The 14,087-nt window shown below is 37.4% G+C and overlaps 1 protein-coding gene across 1 annotated transcript in view; it reads left to right on the forward strand.

Annotated features, from left to right (window-relative positions):
- The first annotated feature begins 210 nt into the window (after positions 1-210).
- The window catches only part of RNF17 (ring finger protein 17), a 52,896-nt gene continuing 39,019 nt past the window's right edge, over positions 211-14,087 (forward strand). Inside the window, exons 1-11 of the mRNA XM_010572794.1 lie at positions 211-274; positions 889-977; positions 1,642-1,733; positions 2,428-2,486; positions 3,512-3,567; positions 5,009-5,108; positions 7,303-7,383; positions 8,811-8,911; positions 9,729-9,900; positions 11,295-11,371; positions 13,691-13,765. Coding sequence (XP_010571096.1) covers positions 901-977; positions 1,642-1,733; positions 2,428-2,486; positions 3,512-3,567; positions 5,009-5,108; positions 7,303-7,383; positions 8,811-8,911; positions 9,729-9,900; positions 11,295-11,371; positions 13,691-13,765 — 890 coding nt within the window. The 5' untranslated portion in view covers positions 211-274; positions 889-900. The remainder of the gene's footprint in view (positions 275-888; positions 978-1,641; positions 1,734-2,427; positions 2,487-3,511; positions 3,568-5,008; positions 5,109-7,302; positions 7,384-8,810; positions 8,912-9,728; positions 9,901-11,294; positions 11,372-13,690; positions 13,766-14,087) is intronic.

A 14,087-nucleotide genomic window follows, 5' to 3' on the forward strand; every position in this document is an offset into this window, starting at 1 on the left:
GACCAGCCCACCCCACCCCAGCCCACCCCACCCCACCCCAGCCCAGCCGCGCCTCAGGACAGCAACATGGCGGTGAAGGCTGCCCGCGCGGGCCATAGCAACCACCACCCTCTCGCCTCGCCGTGATTGGCTGCGATGGGAAGAAGGGCCGACGAAGCGCTCCGTGATTGGTGTAGCGGTTTGGCGCGCAGAGATCACCGGAGGCTGCCGGCGGTGGGGGGGCCGTCGTGGTCCTTACTTCGAGCTGAGGGGAGTCCTGTCGCCGGCGGTCTCGGTATGTCCCTGCTCCGGCCTCTTTACCGGCGGCCTTGCGGCACCTTGCAGCAGCAGTGGTGCTCTGGGCGCCGGCTGGGAGGAAAGAGCACCTCTCTCGTCGAGTAGTAAAAAACAAAAAAAAAAAACCAACAACAACAACAACAAAAACGCGGGGGAGGTGTAGATGCTGTGTATAAGCAAATACAGAAGGGAAAACAAATGGTAGCAGGCATTAAGGAAGGGAGTCGGGGTCAGTATACATGGTGGATTGCAAACAGGGTGTGAAACTACAGTATTGAGATACTGCAGAAAAGAGGAGTACTCGTATTGAGGATATATGATCAGGAAGGAGGTTTGACGACCAGTAGTGATGTCTCCTGCTGTGTCTGGTAGTGGTAAGGTTAGGGGTGGAGTAGTGTATCTAGTGGAGTAGCTGGATAGTACAAAATAGGCCAGCGGTTTGTTGCATTTAAAAGATTTGCTTTCCAAGGAAAAAATAGGTGTATGGTTTTTGTTAATTTTGTGTGTATCTTTTTCATTTTACTCTGCCAAGTCATTCACACTCTGTAGTGTTTGCTCAAGCAATGAAATGTGTATGTTGTAGAGAATTTGTCACTTTTTTTTTTTTTAAAGTCAGACACCATCATGAGTAGAAACGAAGAGTTCTCCTTGGTGGATGACAGTAATGAAGAGCTTAAGAGAAGAAAAATGAAAGCTCTAAGGTATGTGAATGTTCATATTACTCTAGTGGCTTTATTTTAAGTTCTGACAATATAATTATCAGGAAATAGTATTGAGGAAATGTAGAAAATAATGTTTGTGTTCTACAGTGTTGCAAGTGAGTCCGTTTTTACGTGTTATGTATGTGTCAAATACGCAGTTTGTGGAAAGTTTTAGCATTTGGACTAGGTTCAGGGAAAAAGAAATTTTAAATGCTTCTTGGGATGTTGTCAAATACTGAGTTATTAGGCTACCAATATCTTGTATTGGTCTGCATGTATATTGTATAAGTAAATAAATCACCATTTGTCTATTCAGTGTTTTTTTAGTTAAATAACTATAGAATGAATATGATGAAAACTGATTATATAACAGTTTATTAATGTTGGTTCTAGTTAACTTAAATGCTGGTTCTGCATACCTAAAAGCTCTAGTACCACCTTTGTGGATGACAAATTCAGTATCATAGAGGTAAATTGCTTTTCATCCAGTTAAAAGAGGATAACAAAATTTTTGTGTGTGCTGTGTGTTTTATTAACTGCACCTTCTTCTACATAATGTCATTTGGTAAAAAGTGATAAGCCTAGTTTTAAGAGAGCTGCAAGTCAGAATTTGTATTTGGTTGATATCTCTAAGGATCCTAAACCTTTACTTTTACTTCTGAAGGCAATGTCTTGAGATACTAAAAGAGGATTTTGCGGAACCAAATCAGAGAAACAGTGATTTGTGTCATGTATCAAAAGCTCTGAGTATGAAAGGTAAGGCTTTTGGATCTTAACTTTTATTTCTAGCAATTTTGTGGTGTAGTATTCACTGTTAATTTATATTTTATGTGGTCTGTTAAAGACAATAGATGGGCTGCCAGATTTGATTAATGCATTGTTTATTTACTACATTTCCAGTACTTTACAAGAACAATCAATACCTTTCTCTTCCCCTCCTGCTGTTTTTGTTGACAAAGCTACTGAAAAGTTTGTTTTAAAAGAAACCTCATTTTTCTGGGATTTTCTGCTTGAGTATCTTTTTTCCAAGAGTTGCAAAATTGTGTTTAGTACATAGTATTTATGGATGCTTTATGAAACAATTTTTTTCCTGTACTATAGGCAAACATTTTGAATGCATGTTTTCTTTTGCATCTTTTTGCCTTACCTTTCACGTTTATCGTGTCCTGAATGTAGTAGCAACGTAATAAGCTAAGCATGCATGTAATACCCTGATCATTAAATGCAATAAGTTTTTCTAATTCCCAGGTAACTTCCATCTCTATTTATCTGGACTTCTAGCTTTCATATTCTGTCATTACAAAAATCAATGTCCAAATTCCTGTTGACTTGATGAATACTATCTAGAAGACAGCTCCCGTGATCATGTATTTCTGTTCCTCTCATTGATTAAGATGCCCTACCGTTAACAACATTCAGTGTCAAGTGTTTCCTATGCTTGCTCTTACAGCATTGCATGATTATGTGAAGGATGAAGACACTGATTTTTTTGGTTTCTCTTCTACAGAAGTAAGTTGATCTAAAACTTTTTTGTTCTGTAGTCACTCTGGTGGCCTGAATAGTAATATTACAGGATCTTTTGAATTTTCATTGAAAGTGATTAAAGCAAGCTTAGGTCCTCTCTGAGGTAAGGGCCTGCACTTTATAACCACCTGCCCCCCAGCAAGTCTTTGCTAGCATTTCTCATTACGCATCGTACCTATGTAGTGCACATCTGATGTTCAAAGTCTGCTTTTAGGGAACGTTTATTTTTACCTCATTAGTTCCCCACATTGCCAGCTCCATTCCACCCTCACCTGCACATAATGTGTAAGGGAGCAACTGGTGCGTATGTACATTTTTGGGGGGGGGGGAATCTCCCTGTCACCTCCCAAATAAAAGGACTTAAAAGATATATTTTTTTTTTAGAAAGCAACTTCACTTTGCATGGTATTGCATAAGTTATGAATATATTTCTGTTTCTGCATTTCTTAAAAAATGGTCTGTTTGTGAATCTTTTCTGTGTTAATGACATGCTAATGCCATTTGTTTCACACATCTACATTTTGGACAACTATTATGCACTTTTTAATTTATGCAAAAGATAGGGTGTGGCCATTCTGTTTTTTCTGTTGTGAAGTTCAGATTTAGCCTTTATTGCAAAATACAAATAAGTCAAATCTTTGGAATTAAGCCCTACCATTAAACTTTATTGAAAAAATAAGTTGTCATCAGGTTCAGTAATGCAGTTTGTTAGAAGTTTCACATAATAGTGGGAAAAATACTAAGAGCAAACAAGGAATCATTGTTGCTTTTACTAAGAACACTTAACCATTTGCCACAAGGATACACTGATGGCTACAGAGCTTCGGCTTGGAAGCTGTGTTCTTACACCTCTTGTGGCTCAATTCAACAGCACTAGCTTTGAAGCTTGGTCTCATTGAAATGGGGGGGAGGGGTACTGAAGGTGAAAACAGGCTTATAGAGCATTTTTTGCTGGGACTTGGATTTAACCCTGTATTTGAACTTGCTTTATTTTTCCCCTATGAATGTAGACCAAAACTGATTTTAAAGTTGGGTTGTGCTGTGGCAACTCACAAAGGCTAGCAAGGTAAACCTTTATTAATTCAACTGGGGTTTTTATGTGTTTAGATGCCAGAGTGGGAGGGGACTTGACTGAGCTTGTTTTTCTTGGGCTGATTTTTTTGTTTATTTCTTGTTTTGTTTTGGTTTTTTTGTTAATGTGTTCTTTAAACTTGTGTTCTCGGTATGGGTGTCTAGTACTGTGGGAACACAACTTGCTTGACACTTGAGTACAAATAACATTTCATTGAAAGGCAACAAAAAAACAGTTTGTTTTGGCTTGAAAATGTTTGGAACTGAATTGTTTTGGCTTGAAAATGTTTGGAACTGAATGTTTTAAGCACTGTGGTAGCTTCCTGATAGGGGTTCAGAGGGAGAGTAGAGAACTGCTGAAATGCCAGGCTGTGGTAGGAAGGACTGTATCATTGAAGCGCCTCCTTCCTCCCACCCCCCTGTTGCTCCCATTGCACCTTCTGCTTAGATAACCAGTCACACCCATAAAGATTAGATGCCAGCAATGTTCAGTGGTATTGTCATATCTAAATTACATTCACTTGTTTATTTGTCTAGCCTATGTTAACTTGAAGGACGTCTTAACGTGGGTGTCTTTCCCCCCACTGCCATTGCTGCGGAGATTCGTGTTGATGCAAATGCAAACAGGCCCAGATAATTCTTATGGATCTGTTCTATACTGATCTGTTCTGTAAGGGAGGTATAGGAAATTTATCTTCTGAGATTGGTGCACGTAATGGGCATCGCTGACCTTGTCCAAAGGAAAATAGAAACTCAAGATTTCATGTATGGCTGTTGGTCTCTGCAGCAGTGTTCTCCAAGTCCTCTCACAGTCTGTAAGAAACAACCAGCTGAGCACAGGAAGAGCAACACAGTGTTTCCTTCCTGTAGTTAGGCTGGTTTATGCAGACTGGTTTTGTGAGAGTCTTGACAGCTGTTTACCTCCATGTGTATTTTGCAGAAGAGCAGATATAGGTAACCATGCAGCCTTATAAGAGCATGAATATAAGAGCCTTCATAGGAGGTTGTCAGTAGATGGTATCTGTCACGTATTCTAAAGATTTTAACAGCCTAATCAATATCTGATGGGATATCTAAAAGAAAATATTTGGGCAACAAATGAAAAATGAATCCTGGCATGTTAGTAGTAGTCATGCATTTTACTCTCACTGAGGATAAAAATCACTATCACCTACTAAGGTTTTGTTAAGCCTTGCCAAAATTGTCAGATGAAAAATAGTTACTAAAGATTAGTTATAAGATGATGCTAGTAGAAAGGAAAATTTTTGAAAAATGAGGTATCTGTAGTATATCACAGTGCGAATTCTGTTTCAGAAGGTGTGTGTATGTATTTAATGACAGATTTTGAAATACTCAAATTGTGTCTAAAGTATTTGTGGGAAGTTTGATATTTTATTTAAATGTGCAGGTTTTTTCCTTAAAGCTTTGTTTTGCAGGCCCTTCAGTCACAATACTGAAGAGAAAAATGTTCAGCACCCAGTTTATTCAAATGGTGGGCTGAGGGATAAACCAGCTTTAGCTCCATCAGCAGATATGGTGTGTTAATATTGAATTTCCTTATATTCTCACTCGTTACTTTTGTATATGCATAATTAATACTGCACTTCTTAAAACACAAAAACCTTCAGCCTTAATAGTTACACGCTATTATTCTATCTTATCCTAGAATTGATGTGCAGCTACAGTGTTAATGAAATAACTTGACAAAATGAATGCAGCTCAAACCCAACCAGATCATAGCTGAGGAGGGCTAGTGTATTCAGATGGCTATGAAACAATGTATTTTGAATTTAGCTTTTCTGAAAAGACACCCAAGGCTTCACAATATTTAGGTTTGGGGCTTTTTTATTTCTTTTTAAATTCAAGATGGCTGCAAGGCTCATGGAACACATCCTTAAAGTAGTCATTCAGGGCAGCAAGGTTGTTGGACAAATGGTCCTCTCTTGAAACATTTTATTAAGTTTTCTAACTTGGTCTTTCTGAATGAGGTTTGTAAAGTTTAGGCTGGGTGAACTAATGTTGTGGATATTTTAAAATGACAGAATAAAATGGAAATGAATGCTATATCCTGTGCCAGGACCATTTTCTTCTATGGAGATTGTCCTGTACAGTTACCTTGAAAGAATCATAACTTGCAAATGTCTGTCTTGGCTTCTTAGGTAGTTTTGTTATAGTACCTGTTAAAGTTTGAAAATACAAAGTCATAAAGATGCGTCATGTTACTTTAAATGTCAATGTATTACTGTTGACAAAGTATTAAAGGAAATAGCCTGAGGTTATCTTTTGAAGTATCTTGAGTTTGAGGTCATAAGTAGTATTTTGATGGTAGTCAGCTCTTCTGTTGACATAATATTTTCTTTTTTTGGAGAAAGTTGTTGAGAACGAGCTTATGTGAAAACCCACATTTATTGAGATCCTAGCCTAACTGCTACTTACTTTTGTTTCTTAAGTGTTTTTCAGACTCCTTTATTTTGTGGTTGGTGATTACTAGATCTTTGGCAGTATCATTTCTTACATCACTGAATGAGTATACCCATGTCCTTTGAGTTTTGGAAGGATTTTTATTACTGAGTCATTGGTCATAATGAGAACCATGAAGTAGAGAGGGAGCATTGTAATTCCATGACGTTTTTACCTATTATGTCTCCTTGCAGCTGCTTAAAATAGAGTAGGAATAGTTGTCATAGGAAGTATTCCTGACACAGTTAAAGTCATAATAGGAGGAGGGTTTTCTTCACTTTTTCTGCTCCTAGGATGGAGGCTTAATTATTCGGAGATATTCAGATACATTAATTGGAAAGTTGTTCTAGAGATGAAGGTGACAATATCTTTAATAAACTCCATAATGATGTGTGTGTAATTTCTCCCAGATTGTGAGCAGCACTTGCAGATACTTTCACCGGTGTGTGGTCAGAGGCAGAACTATTTCAGGTGTTTGAACTCAAGGCTTTAATTTCTCTGTAGTTTGTGTTTGTTAATACTCGTGAGGAACCCTTTAGAAATTGGAGATGTTTGCATGTTAGTTAAGTTGCCTTTTGGAAAGGTGAACTGATTGCCTAATAGTGACAGACTTACACAGCACCATCCCTGACTTTTGGGGGCATCCCCAGCTGATGATGATCTCATTTTGCTTTTAGCAAAATATCAGCACTCTAACCAGTACTTTTAACACTAGATTTAGTAGTGCCTGTGACAAAAATGAGACACTTCTGTATGTATATTTGCTTCTGTGCCAATTCATATGCAAGTATTTTATTGTCTTTTCTTGTATCAGCATAATACAGAGATCTTATTACATTTTTTTATTTTTGTTAGTTTTCCCCAAATGATATTCCTAAATATTTTACTTTTTTCTAGGCTGTAGTATTCCCATTCTTCAATCTTGCATGTTTTCTTTACTCCTATAAGTAACTTTATTTTGCTTTTCCTTCATGTACTATCTTTTCATTTGGTTTTTGTGTATGGTGTGTGCAAATAAATTGCATGTATTTAACAAACAAAAAAATTTAGAATCCATGTTTCAGAAATACTACAATGTAAACGTTCTCATGTAATTCAGGTGAGCTAAGTATTTTGGCTCTGTTTGCAGCTATAGAGCTGCTCAGAGCCTTACACAGATCATCAGTCACCCACATCAAGTGCTTCTTTGTCAACATAGCAAATGAATATAGCGCATCTTGTCTTCTAGTCATACAAGCAACTTTGTATTCATTGGCAAATCTTTCCCCAGGACAGCAAAACTATGGACGATATTGATGAAGCTTTGTGTGTAGCTATTTGTAATCTAAGCCACTTACATAATGCAGATGAGGTAGGTGAAAATAAGTTAAATAAATCATGAAATATTAAATCCTATCGTTGATTGAAGCTTTTTGTTATAAGTAGTTGCCCATTAACAAGCTATTTAAACATGCTTTTACTGCCTTGGTTTTCACATCTCTTTTATCCTTCAACTGTTTGTGCTATTGCTGTGAATACACAGCTGTTCAAACTCCAGGCTTTAGTCTGGAGTTTACAGACTACAGGAAAGGAGTACGTAACTCTGTGCATAATTTAAAGTTAATAGGTCAATCCATATATTTAGCAGAACCATATATAAGCCAGTCTTTAAGTACTAAGCTTGTGTTTCCTTGGATCAGGGCAAAATTCAGCATTTCTTTTTGCTTTAGCAACTATGCTAACTTTCTAGTTTTCACGTGCCTCTTTCTGGATTTAAAGCTGGAAAAGAAATGGTATGGGCAACAGAAGTAATGATTTTGACAGACACTATGCAAAACATATAAATCAAGTAATGCATTTTCACGCACAGTATAAAATACAGGAAGAATCCTAAAATACTGGATAATGCTGTTAATAGGTTTTACTGAGTAACCTACAAACTTCATCAATGATAATTATTTTATTTAAACTGTAACTCTTATTAAATGTGCTGTGGAAAAGCTTGCAGTTCTGTCTGTGCCATTTAGTTACATTTTATGTGTATTCTAAGATACCCAGGCATAGAAGTGTTTAATGATCAAAAAACTTAAAGCAAATTCGTTCTAGTAAGTGTGGCATGAAGTGTCCTTAGAACCTGCTTTCCATTCCCTTTCTAACTTTTTTTTTTGCAGTGGCCACTCTGTCAGTTAAGCAAAGTCACGTTAAATACCTAATTCATATACTAATAGCATCTTGTAAAAAACTACCATTACAGCAGCTCTAATATAATAACTCATGCATGCAACTATGGTCTTCCAACAGCTTTTCAACAAAGACTGAGAATTACCAAAGCAGTGTTGCATTACTGAGATTTTTTTTTTTCCATAGTCTCTTCATTAAATGTAACTATAGCGACAAAACCAATGCTTAGCCAGAGGAAGAATCTTTTTTTTTTTTTCTTTATGCTCACAATGAGTTTAAAAAAACAGTAGAAATCTTAGCATGCTAATTACCTGTGTATGGTGCTGTATTAGAATGTCAAGTAAGGAAGGTGAGGCAGTGTGCCCAAGATTTGTGTGTTTCTTGCCTCAATGGACCTAAAGACTTCAGTTGGTGTGAGGATCCAGATAGCGTGAGCTGATTAAAGTTAGAGAAATCAAAGGGATTAATCAGCTATAATTGGTTTAAGCGTCAATCCTGCTGGTGTATTGATCACTGTCTTACTGTTCATTGCTTCTGTTCTGTTCTGAATTAGAAAAAAAAATAATATGAGAATAATGAAATAATAAATGCATGTTTATTCAATACTGAATGAAATAGATGCTGGAATACTTGGAATTGAAAGTGAAGCAGGAAGGAGACAAAGTTGGAGAAACTGCAGATAGAACGTTTGATGAACTTATTACTTCTCTCCTCTCAAGGTAGTAATCTGGTTTGTAGGATGGTGGGGGTGAGTTATTTTTATCAAGAAGTTGTTTCTAATTCAGATAAAATAATTGGAAATAAAATTTCAGTCTTCCTTGTAGCAGTATTTCATAATACCTGTCTCTAAATTTTGTGCAATATTTTTGCCCTTTCATAGTGGCATTTTGGAGCTGGTTTGCATGGTTGGAAAACAGTAGCTTATGCAGCCTCTGCTCTTTAAAAAAAGAAAAAACTTAGTCTTATTTATGTTAGTTTTCTGAAATATCTCAGTTTTGAGGGTTTTTTGATACTGCCATTAGTGGATGATCAGTTTAACAGCAAGAATAACTTTTTGTCTTTCTGCAGATTTTCAAGCTGATAGAAGCCCAAGGACACTTTATTTCTTTATTTACAAAAATACTTATATCTTCAGGTTTGGGGGGGAGGGGAGTGAAAGCTTAAGATTCCAGAAGAGCCCCTGAGAGGGGGATCTGATCTCTTCATAGACTGAATTATAAAATCCAACTGTTTAGTTTTCAGTTGGATGCGTATGGAAAAATCAGGACGCTTGAATGGAAGAGTGCTTTAAACATTCAATAAAAAAATGTTTCTCCAAACAAAGTGGCTTTTCAGTGTGAACTCTTAACTTTTGTGGTTCCTCCGATCATTAAGTGGGCTTTCCATGCTTTTCACTGTTAGAGGAAAATAACATTTCTGTGTGAGATGTATCCACTTTATATTGAGGTATAACTGGCAGTTGTGTGTTATAGTTGAAATTGGAATCTGTATGGCTGAGTGCTTATTAAATTCTGAAAAGTAATGTTTTTAATACAGGAAAAGGAAATTGTGTGCAGAAATAGTGAAGACCATCAACAGCTACAGTGCTGGTATCGCAAAAGTTAAGGAAGTCATTGAAGAGAAGAAAAAGTGCTTGATTGGTGCCATTAGGATTGCAAAGGAATTAAAGATTACACCTTCTGTAAGAACCTATTGTGATCTCGCTCAGGTAGTTAAATTCTTATACTGTGAAGTAATTTTTAATGAATATATTCAAATTTGGATTGAAAATTTCTGTGATCCGTCTTTCAGTTTGCTGACTTTAATATTGAGATTTTTTCACTAATGTATTCTTACCCCACCTCTACACATGCACACAGAGAGTTTATATTTGGTCTTGGTCACAAATTAGGGTCTGGCAACTGATGTGAAACAAAAAAAGATGATTCTTGCCTTGAAGAGTTGCTATCTGAAACAGCAAATGGAGGGGGAGGACAGGAAAACTGTGACACAGTTTTCACAGATCAGTGAAAGGGCAGTGTTTTCAGCACTTCAGAAGCCTCTTCAGCCTTTCCCATTCCCATTCCAGAGCTCTCCCAGCCTTCTCACTGAAATACTCCAGAATTATTAGCCATGCTGCCCTGATCCTCTTGGTTCCAGGCCTTTACTTCCATTCTTCCTCCGCATCATATCTGCTGTTCCTAGAAACCCACACTATCTGCTGGCTGTATCAGGTCCATCCTGTGAAATCTCCTGTCTCTGACAACAGAGAGGAAAAGATGCTTGGAGGAAGAATCTAAGAACCTGGGCGTTTAGTGAGTAGAGGAAGTTGAAGGTTAAGGATTTTATAATTGGTAGGATACATCAGGGTTGTTACACTGACTAAACATTACCTCATTCTGTCATAAGCTTGTGTAATGCTTCCTTGAATGTCTTCATAATGCTTGTGGCTGTGTGTGTACATATGTACCTTATACGTGTGTATTCATACACAGTGGCAGTGAGTTCCACGTTTTAATATTTAAAATGAGTTGTACCTAAAATAGCGCGCTCTGTTCTTTCTAAATGCGCTATCCAGTAATTTCATTTAGAGCCTTTGTAGTCCTTGTATTGAGAAAAATAATTAATAACTGGTCTCATCATTCTTTCAAATAGTGTGATTTTTAGACTGTCGTGTTCCCTGTGTCCAGTTGTCACTTTCTGTGTGAATAAACTTAGTCTGTCTCATCTGACCCAGAAAAATAAGTCTGATCCCTCCTTTTTTCTGTCACTTGCCTCCACCTTGCCCAGTATGACTTTTGGGAGCTGGCATCCACCACTGTCCTCCCATAGGCCAACCTTCTTACTTAGAAGTCACCTTCTAGTAGCTGTTCATACAAAAGGAAAATCTGGCTCCTGCATCTGTTCACATGCTAACATTAAAAAATCCCCAACCATTAGGTCTTACCAATGTAAGAAGGCATAATTGAGAAATGGCTATTGGCCATTAATGAGTAAGCTCTCAGTTTTTTTTCTGTAAAATTAAAGATGTCATACTCTGGCTTTGTCATGCTGTAGATAATAGGCGCCTGTATGATCTGCTTTTTGTATAATAGAAGCTAAGACTGTACTTCTTAATTTCAGGTTATTTATAATTTAAAGTTGCCAGTTGAGGCTGAGCTCTCAAGAGTGAATAGTTTGAAGGAAAAAATATCTCCAAGGTAAATGACTGGAGTGGGAGGTATATTGGGAGGTAAATGGGTGCACTGGTTATCTTAATTACAAAATCTGTTCATTTAACAGTTAAACAGCAGAAATCGAGCTGCTTCATTTGCATTTTACTGAAAAACTACTAGTTCAGATGTATACAAACTCATCACTAACTGCACAGTAGCCTTCATCTGAGGATCAGGGAGAAAGCACATACAGTTTGCTGCTATGTAAACAAATATATATGCATTTAGAAAATTCTTGACAGGCTTCTGCCACTTTTTAAGCTTCCTCTCCTTCCCTTGTAAGTAAAAATAAATTGGTGAAATAATAGCTTATTTTTTTAAATTTAATCTGTTTCTTACCTTCAGGAAAGGCTTAAATGCTTTTTGGGGCACTGAAGTCTAAGAGGAAATTCGTGGGAAATCCAAATTACCATGTTGCCCTCCTTGAAATTGACAAATACAATTTCTGTGCCAGAAATGAGCAAGAAAACATGTCGTGGTTGTGGTACAGCTGCCCTGTGCAGCTTGGTCATAAGGCTGGTTGGAGTACTGTTATCCTAGTGTATAAAGGCCACATTCAGGAACGATGAAGGAGGGACAGAACAAAGATGGTGTTAGGTTGGAACATATTGGGGATCCCATTATATTTCAAGACATGGAGCTAGTCTGGGGGATAGAGTGGTTGTGTGCCATCAGATTCTGACTGGCACAGAGGAATGAAGCTCAAAGTTGATTACTTGCATGCAAAGTGTGAAAAATTATCATAGAATTATTTAGGTTGGAAAATGCCCTTAAGATCGTTGAGTCCAACTGTTAACCTAATGCTTCCAAGTCCACCACTACACCATGTCCCTAAGCACTGTGTCTTCGTGTCTTTTAAATCACAGAATCATAGAATGGTTTGGGTTGCAAGGGACCTTTAAAGGTCATCTAGTTCAACCCCTGCAATGAGTGGGGACATCTTCAACTAGATCAGGTTGCTCAGAGCCCTGTCCAACCTGACCTTGACTGTTTCCAGGGATGGGGCATCTACCACCTCTCTGGGCAACCTATTCTAGTGTTTCACCACCCTCATTGTAAAAAATTTCTTGTATCTAGTCTGAATCTACCCTCTTCTAATTTAAAACCATTACTCCTTGTTCTATTGCAACAGACCCTGCTAAAAAGTCTGTCCCCACCTTTCTTATAAGCCCCCTTTAAGTACTGAAAGGCTGCAATAAGGTCTCCCTGGAGCGTTCTCTTCTCCAGGATAAATGGCTCCAACTCTCTCAGACAAATGCCTCCCGGAATGGTGACTCAACCACTTCCCTGGGCAGCCTGTTCCAATGCTTGACAAAAATTATGACTCCTCCTGTTGTATGTTAGTTGAGTCATTAGAATATGCATAGAGCAATATTTAAAATCATCTTTTAGTAAACTCGGTGACTTGGTGGGTAGGGCCTAATTTGAAGATAATGTCAGCAGTGATTGAGAATTTCAGAGAAGCCTTGTTAGATGCACAATGGCAACCTCCCAACCTAGAAGAAAGCTAAAACATGACAAGATCAAATTTGCTTGCATTGGAAGACCTTTCAAGAACTTGAACAAAAGAGGGGAAAAAATTTGATGAAAGATGAGTATAAAGGCCTCCTGTGCTGGCACCGCTCCAAAATAACACCAAAGGTGAAAAAATCACAACTAGGTGGTGCATAGGAGTTGAGGCACATTCTGTAGATATAAGATACTGTACAACGAAGAGTAAATACATTCCTGAAGGGGTGGGGAGAATAAAAGATGGACTGCTTACACTTCAGTTTTCACAAATGGTTCATTATAACTGGACAGCAAAGGGAAGGATTTGATTGAATGAAGTTGTATTTACAGTTCCGTTAGCCTAATTGTAAAAGTACTTAAAAGATTTTGCTAGCTTTCATCAGTAAAGGAAACAGTTGTTCATTAGTGTAGCAATAAACAAAAAGAACATACATTTTGGACTTCAGGTATGGTTTTGTTCTTCAGGACTGTTGGAGAATTCTTTCTCTCTGTGCAGAATAATTTATTGAACTAAACTGGGTGTGGGTGCGAAAACTCATTAAGTGAATATTGGAGTACTCTGCATGAGAGAGAAAGCAAAAGGCAAGAGAGTTTTTAAGTATGAATGTGAAGATATGAGAAACCAAATCTATTGTTAATGGGAGTGGAAGAATGAAACTGGAGTAGGTAATTAATCTCTTATTTTGCCCCTCTATGAATATTGTGCTGAAATATGTCATATATCTCAAGACTGCCAAGAGTGATTTAGGTATTTATGTTACCTTCCGTAATATTTCTTCTTCTTCTCTCGAGATTTTTCCTAAACACTGATGAGATTACATCTTTGTTAAAAAATTTGGGCAAGATTGAATGGGGAACAGCAGGGCCGTAAGTATTTTTTAATAAAGAGGTTAGATAGAGTAACTTACCTGTTCTTCTAATGGTTAAGTATTTATTGGAGATTAAATAAAAATAAAAAAAATCTGTATATGCTTAGGGGTTTCTAAGAGTATAAGGAAACAAAGCAAAACTTCAGATGCTGGTATTTCAATCAGCATTCCAATTAATCTGGTTAGTGTTTCAGTTGTGACATTTCAGTTTTACTTGTGTTTCACCCAACTATATTTCAGTGTATCACTCGAGTTATCAAGATTTTTTTTATGCTGTGTGCTTTTCAGCTTTGGCTGGCATTTAATGATACAATCATAGA

Source organism: Haliaeetus leucocephalus, unplaced genomic scaffold, assembly GCF_000737465.1.
Source record: "Haliaeetus leucocephalus isolate CR32 unplaced genomic scaffold, Haliaeetus_leucocephalus-4.0 Scaffold351, whole genome shotgun sequence".
Lineage (NCBI taxonomy): Eukaryota > Metazoa > Chordata > Aves > Accipitriformes > Accipitridae > Haliaeetus > Haliaeetus leucocephalus.